Source organism: Petaurus breviceps, unplaced genomic scaffold, assembly GCF_028583685.1.
Source record: "Petaurus breviceps papuanus isolate PSGF00001 unplaced genomic scaffold, PetGlider_PUasm1.0 551, whole genome shotgun sequence".
NCBI lineage: Eukaryota > Metazoa > Chordata > Mammalia > Diprotodontia > Petauridae > Petaurus > Petaurus breviceps.
The window spans coordinates 29,294,270-29,302,317 of record NW_027186372.1 but is presented as its reverse complement, the minus strand read 5'-3'; the positions used below and the strand labels follow the sequence as shown (position 1 = coordinate 29,302,317).

The window sequence follows — 8,048 nt, the reverse complement described above, 5'->3', positions numbered from 1 at the left end:
CCCCCCTCTGGACAATGGCTTCCCAGAATCCATATCAAATCACAGAACACTTCTCAAAGTAAGCCCCAAAACAAAGCTACAGATCAGGGCTTATATAGCCTTCTCCTGGCTCAGAGAATGTAACAACCTTATTGACTCACTGGCCAATCAAGAAGTATCTACTGAAAAACAAGTCTCCCCACCCCAGGCTCCAGGTGCACTTTAGCCTAGGGGCAGGGAAGATCTTACAAATTTACATTCCCATTACACAGGTCCTATCTTGATTTACTTACTGATCCTCTGCAATTGACCCCAAAATAACCAACCCAGAGGGCCTACCTATACAAAACACTGTATGTGACATTTTACATTCACAGTCCCTTCACCTGCTACTGGGATGAGCAAAGTGTAGTTCTATAATCTGTTCTCTTAGAACAAGTTTAGTTTAACCTAGACATTAATTTGAGCAAAGCATTTGACAAAATCACTCATTATTCTAATAGACAAGATGAAGAGATGTGGACTAGACAAGAGTAGTTTTTCTGAATATAGTAAGTTACTAATGGTTCAACTGTCAATTTTGAAGATTTCCAGTGGAATGCCCTTATTTATTATACTTAGCTTTGTGCTTTCAATGTCTATGATAAAGGCATAGATGAAATACTTATAAAATCTCCATGCACATACAAACACACACAAAAAGCTAGAGAAGAAAGTTAACAGGTTGAATAATAGAGCTTAGGTCCAAAAACGATTCTGACAGGTAAAACCTACCAATGTGCTAAAATTTAATAGTATCAGTATAAGTTGAGTTTTAAAAAATCAACATCATAAATATAAGATGGGAAAGGTATGGTTAAAGAGCAGTTTGTCTCAAAAAGTTATAGAAGTTTCTGTGAACTACAAGGTCAATACCGATGCATTGTGGGATATGGAATCCAAAGCTCAAGTGATTTTAAGAGAGGTAGTTTACAGTATTAGTGAGGTGGTACTCCTGCTTCTAGAACTCTGTTCTGTTCAGAATGCATCTGATGTCATAGTTACAGAATAAAAGTTTGAAGAGATCTCTTCCAACATCTAGTTCTATAATACTTAAGAAAGGGTACTGATGCAGGAAGAGTATATAAAGAAGAGTGTGACCAGGAGGCCAACATGGGCATTGAGATTGTATCCTACAAAAATCAGATGAAGCATACTGAATGTTTAGTATGGAGAAGGGATGAATTGGAGTAAAAGTGGGGTTGTCTTTGAAGGGCTATAATTTGGGAGGATCATTCGATTTTTTCTAGATCACAGGAAAAAAAGGTAAAAGAGGCAGACATTGGCTTAATTGATAAAACAAAGACTATTTCACAAACACACTGTTTGTAGTCCTACCTCGGCCTTTAGAGCAGCTCCAGATTCGTATTGTCTGATCTTTGCTTCCAGTAGCCAGATAACAGTCTTTCACTACTGACGTCTGAACAACTTTTCCATTAGGAATCTCGTGTTCATCTGGAAGTACATAATACCCTGTTTTAAACTTTCATTTCAAGCAAGAGTCCAATTTTTTTTCTTGGGAAATACTTTTTCCACAATATCTTTTAATAGTACATAAAAGCCCAGAGGTTTGCCATGTAGGCAACATGCAACTATACCCTGTCCCCAAGCCTTGTGTCTACCTGAATTCTCTTCTGGACGAATGGTCAAACACTCTTCACCGAGTAATGGACACCATGCTATGGAATGAATTTCATCATCATGTCCTCTCAGCCTGTGGAGAATATCTCCTTTCCTACTGATGTCAATTATAACCACCATGCCATCCTTATAACTGGGAAATAAAGGATTTCACACAATGATCAAACAGAAGAAAAAACGTAATGAGTAATGTTCAGACCTGAAAAAAAAAATCTTTTTCTAACAATCTGAAAGGTTGTTAAAAAAAACCTTTCTTTCCCTTTTTGTTTAACAAAGAGAAATAAACATTTTAAAATGCGAATTTTCTTGTCTCCCCTTCCCCCCCATTAATTTCCCGATTTCTCAGTAGAAACTATCCCACATAATCATACCTGGCATTAAATAACAAAAAAAAAATTTAGGTATCACATAGGTCTAGTGAAATTTCTTTTTTAAAAAACTGAAGATGAACAATGTTTGTCTGAGAACTGGAGAAAGAGTGTGGATGAGTCTATACTTGGAAAACTATGTAAAGCTTTCAATAATCTCAAGCTGCTCCTTCATACACAAACCCATTTAACACCATTATTACCCTAGGGTTACTATGTGGATATTAATTGTGGAATATCATGATAATGGAAAAATAAAAAAATTACAGAGGACCCAAAGACAGACACACATGGTGGGTCTAAGTAAACTGTAGTCTATCATTAACAATAACTTAAAAGCAAGAAGTAGTATAAAATCTTTATTACGATTAGAAAAGGAGATGGACTGGTAATGTGGTAAAAGTAGGGTATGAGTGTCTTCCAGCCTTCAGCTAAACACATGAAATCGAAGAAAAGTTTCTCTTAGTAGTGTCTGTAAACTAGTCCCCTCTATATTCTGGGACAAAATGGCTACATATATTGAAGAAAGAGGTAGATGGGGTTCAGGTCCCATAAAGTCCCTAGGTGTCTGTTCTCTGTGGGAGGGCTGGTTCAAGGAGGGAAGCAGTCAGAAGATTGTGAAGCTGTTTTCCCTCAATGCCTGTTTGCCAGTGGTTAGGTTGAAACATTGTATCAGGATATAAGCATAACAGCTCTTTTTATAATTTAGTCGTGATGGCTAATATGCTGAGGTTTAACATCCAGTGTATCTGCTAATCCCTGTCTGAAACTACTCCCACTACAGGGAGGTAAGACAGTAGAAACCCAGTGTATGATTATGAACTTTTGATTGGTTAAATCACAAAAGTCCCAGAATAGAACTGAAGAAACCTTGGCAATCATGTAGTTCGAGTGCCATGTTTTATGGAGGTAAGTGAAAAACAGAAATATGTGCCCTGAGGCAAGTTACTTCATCTACTAAGTGTTCTGTCTTGAAAGCCAATCTTCTTTCCCTATACCATGTTTAAATCTTCTAGTTTAAAAATCTTCTAAACTCTGACATGGTGAGAGGAATATGAACACAAAAGAATTTATTAATAACTAAAACTCTTCAATACTGCAATAGAAAGCTCCTTATCACTAGAGCACAGATTCCTAGCCCCAGGGTCGTAGGGTTAGGGTCCTAAACCCAAATGTGTTCAAAAACAAAACAAACCACTATTTTATTTCAATATGACTGACTTCCATTGGAATCTTATGTATTTTACTTTACGTGTTCAAAAAATTCTGAGAATAGGTCTATACGCTTCACCAAAGCCTTACAGTCAAAGAGGTCCATGACACAAAAAGGGCTAAGCCAAGGATAGATGACCATGTTTTCAGCATGCTATAAAAGACTTATCCACTGAGCCAAAGGTTTGACCAAAGGATTGCCTCTAAGGTCTCTGAGATTCTCTGAAAAAAGAATGCTCTTAACAAAGAATCAAAAGAACTAGGTTTTCAAGTATTCCAAATAAAAACAAGTTACCACTCCCCGTGCCCCTCCCCGCCTGCCACTTTCCCCCAAAATGCAATAGCACATACCCAATGGCCACTAAATCTTCATGATGAGGTGAACAAGTAATGCAAAAAATCGTCCTGGGTTCTGGGAAGAAGTGCTGGCTGTCATTTCTGTTATTCCAGTAACAAATGACTATTCCCTTTTCATCCCCTGATACAATCAAATCCTTTACTTTAGGTGACCAATGCAATGCTGATATGGTATTCTTTAAAGAAAAAAAAATTTGAAACTTATTAGCTAAATAACTTGGTGAAAGAAATTGAAGAGGTTACAGTGAACAAATAAATGAAGGGATAAATACAGAGGCTGGCCAGAAAAATCCAAGGATTAGTTCTAACTACTGTTCAAATATTTTCTCCATATAACTCCACATACAAAGGTCCTGCTAAGAAATATTTATTGGTCCCATCTTCCCTTTTTTGCTCTCTCAAAAGGAAAGTACTTCTAAAAGAAGAATCATACTGCATCTTTAAAAAAAAATATCAGTGCATTAAAAGCTGATAGGAACTACATTTTAATCTGGTTTGGGTACACTTGGAAATATTGTGGGCCACATGTTTGACACCTCTGATTTAGGCAACCTTTTTCTTATAGTTGAAGAGGTATATGGTGGCATTTCTAAAATGATAAACAAGTTCCTAAAATCCCAGAGCAAGGAAAATGAGATCCTAATACAATTAACAATTAATAGTAATGCGATAAGAAAGTCAGCTGGAACAGACAAATAAAACAGTAAAAGATATATAATAACTTTCATTTATATAGTTGTTTAAATTTCATAAATACTTTACATTTGTTCTCTCATTTGAGGCTCACAATAAACCTGTGATAGTTATTACTACTAAACTTATTCCCCATTTTACAGATGAGGAAATAGGCTTAGGGCCAGTAAGTGTCAGAAGCAGGATTTGAACCATGGTCTCAAAGAAAATGTAAACCTTCATTATGAAAAAGTCACACTGAGTAACCGTGTGGGATTATATTACCTGATGGAGTGTATGTTCTGTCACAACTGCTCTGGTATCCACATCCCAGATTTTCACTGTTCCATCATCAGAGCTGCTGGCACAGAAGTTGGTAGGACCCACGTGGTGAGAAAATGTGAAGCCAGAAACCCTTTCAGTGTGTCCTACCAACTCTCCTAGTACTAGAAGAAAAAAACAAACTCCAGTTTAAAATGCCATGTAAGAATTACTGCTATTGACCAAAATGAACACCTGGGGCAACCTTGATTAAACACCCTATACTGCAACCTCACTGCAGAGCTTTGTCTTGGGAATATATGTACGATGTGCATTTTATATATATATATATATATATGACATATCAAGCAGATTATATTTAAGTATGTGGGCCTTGGATTTTTTTTTTTTTTAGTTTCTAATCCTCAACTGGTCAGGTTCTTTTTCTTGTTCAGGCTGTCTTAAGATCTTAGATCGAAAGTTCGAAAGGTCCTTGGAGGTGATCTAGTTCAGAAGTCTCCTTATTTTTCAGATGAGGAAACCCAAGTTCAGATGGGTTAAGTGATTTGCCTAAAGCCACAAAGGTGAAGTAATAGTCAACATTTTAACTCGGGGCTTATTCCAATACACCACAGACCTTCAGCAAGCATAAGAGGACAGAGCAGTTTCATTTCAATTCACATATGAATCTGAGACAAGTTTTCACCCAGGTCCTCTTGATTCAAGTCCACCCACTCTATCTGCTATGCCTTGCTGACTCAGTGGGGCAGATTCATAACGGATGACCCCTCATGGGCAGGTATTGGCACTTTGTAAAGAGTTTGACACCCATCAGGTGCTTACCAAATGCCTCTTGACTGACCATTCATAGCTAAGATGGTATCTCACTGGAGCCTCACAACAACCCGCTGAGATGGGTGCTACTGTTACATTGTACAGACGAGGAAACTGAAGCCAAGAAAGGTGAAGTGCATTGTCCGGGGTCTGAGGCCGCATTTGAACTCAGGTCTTTCTTCCTGACTCCCGGTCCTGCGTTCTACCCACAAGCCCTTAAAGGGATTACTTCCATCAGGGGGTTCTTACACTTTTTGGGTGCCATGGCCGTGGCAGCCTCATGAAGCCTAAGGACCGATTTTCAGAGTGTTTTTCAATGCATGATAAAACAACGCAGGCAGGATTACACGGGATTACACAGGGAGCCAGGAAAATGGAAATAATGGCATAAAAACACTAGGGCACAAATTCCTGGCCCCGGGTCGAGCCGCGCGGCCAGGCGGCGCCCCAGGGCAGGGGCCGGTAGATCTCGCCGGGGGGGGCAGGCGGTCCCCGGGGCTGGAGGAGGCGGGCAGGGTCGGGGCGGTTACCGTGGAAGGGACTCAGGCCCAGGCCGATCTGGAGCAGGTAGACCGAGTTCCTCGCGGCGAAGCCGAACAGCCCCCCCGGGCCGGCGTCGCTGGAGCGGGAGCAGTACCAGTTGGGGGAGGGCGTCAGCATCCGCGGCTGGGAGCCCATGGCTGCCAGACCCGGGAGGAGGCGGCGGAGTCAGGAGCGGCAGCGGCGTGGACACCACGCTCTCCCGGGCCGTTAGCTCCGGCCGGCGGAGGAGGCGGTGTCGCTCGGCGGCTCCTGTCGCAAAGAAAAGAGACCCAAATCCTCCAGCCCCGCCCCCGTCATGCTTCCCTCCCGGCCCGGCTTACCCCTTCTCCTACGGCTCGCACCGAGGGTCAGGCCGCAGAGAACGCGTTCTCTGGACTCCAGCAAACCATTGGCACCAGGGAGAGGAGAGTTCTTCTTACCTGTAGTCAGGTTCTTGGTTTCAGAGAGGAATTTTTCCTTCAAAAGCTATTCCCATAATGCGACAGTAATTTACACTAATTCTCTAGGAGTTAGTCCTTTGTGCTTAAGTGATGCCCCGAGTTAATCTTTCTTACCTCCCACAGCAATGATAATTAAAAAGTTGTCCTGGGTTTAGTCACTGCCCTGCAGTACCTTGCTGTTGTCTCAGCTTTTCTCTAGCACAAACGTCCGCTTATAATCAGTTTGCATTTAATGAGTACAAATTGAATGCATACAGAAGTATTAGGTGTTGGAATTGGAGATTGTTAAGAACGCAAAAGAAATAGAGAAACCAAAACGTTGCAGCTTAATGTATGTTGCTAGCTAACATTTATATAGTGTTTACCGTGTACCATTTACCATTATCTCAATTGATCTTCACAAACCCCTGGGAGATAGGTAAATACGGTAGGTAGGAAGTAGATAAAATTTTTATGCTAATTTTACAGAATGGGGAAACAGGCAAAAGAGTTATGTGACTTGCCCAGGGTCACACAACTAGTAAGTGATTTGAGGCTGGATTTGAATTTGCTTCTAGACTCCTAAACTCAGTGCACCATTCACTCCACCCCCTAATCACCGCAGGTTGGAGAAGAGCTTCCTGTCTGCATCAGTGAAAGGATTCAAATGTTTCCACATTAGAAGTTCTCCATACAAATGAAATCACAAAACCAATTCCCCTGAGGGGAAAACATACATGCATTATTTACTAATATATATCTATAAGCATATAAATAGATGATATTAACAAAGGCTCCTGACCCAAAAAAGGACCCAAAATGAAACAGACACTGATCACATATTACAAGTGTTTATTGTCTGAGAAGAGCAGAGAGGAAGAATTCTCAGCTGCTCATAGGGGAGTGCAAAAGAGTTATGGTTGCTAGAGGTGGTGGTGGTGGGCTAAGGAGTGGGGGAAAGCCTATAGATACAATAAACCAGGGAGAAGGGTGTTTGGAAATTCTGAAATCTGAAGCTGCTGCTCAAGGTTGGTTTTTAGTAGTTCAAGGCTGGTCAGGCTACTTCAGACTATTCCAAGTTTGTCTAGAACTCAGTTGCAAATGATCACTGATATGTTAAGCAGCCCTGGGCTTCAGAAGCCCTTTTGATTGACTGGTTGTGTTACTCCATTGTCCTGATCCCCTGTAAAGAATGAAGCTCCAACATTTCTATAGTCATTACAAAGTCCATGTCTGCAAGGGATAGTTAAGAACACAAAAGAAAGAGGGAAACCAAACCTGTGCAGCTAACCAGCTAACATTTACTATGTGCCATTTACCATTATTATCGCAGATGATCCTCACAACAACCCTGGGATGTAGGTGCTATTATTATCCCCACTTTATACATGGGGAAACTGAAATAAACAATCAATTGTATCAATATTCAATAGCTCTTACATTGCCTTGAAATACACAATGACCTACATATAAATATATGGGGAAAGATACTGAACTTAGTTACAAAGAATAAGGAAGTAATAAGAATAGGATGTTCAGAATGGGAAAACGTCACTGCAAGTTATCCCTTACAGCATTAATATCTGTTTTAAAGTTTATAAAGCATTTTACAAATATTATCTCAATATATCTTCACCACAATCCTGGGATGTAGGTATTATTAGTATCTCCTTTCTACTGGACTCGTGCTCCCTTTTTCGGTTTCGACTCCATGGAACAAGGT

At 40.3% G+C, this 8,048-nt stretch overlaps 1 protein-coding gene across 1 annotated transcript in view; it reads right to left on the bottom strand.

The window, feature by feature from the left end:
• The window catches only part of GEMIN5 (gem nuclear organelle associated protein 5), a 48,054-nt gene extending 41,861 nt beyond the window's left edge, over positions 1-6,193 (bottom strand). Inside the window, exons 1-5 of the mRNA XM_069102517.1 lie at positions 5,894-6,193; positions 4,554-4,714; positions 3,591-3,772; positions 1,641-1,792; positions 1,357-1,473 (exon numbers count right to left, since the gene is read on the bottom strand). Coding sequence (XP_068958618.1) covers positions 1,357-1,473; positions 1,641-1,792; positions 3,591-3,772; positions 4,554-4,714; positions 5,894-6,041 — 760 coding nt within the window. The 5' untranslated portion in view covers positions 6,042-6,193. The remainder of the gene's footprint in view (positions 1-1,356; positions 1,474-1,640; positions 1,793-3,590; positions 3,773-4,553; positions 4,715-5,893) is intronic.
• Positions 6,194-8,048: the final 1,855 nt, after the last annotated feature.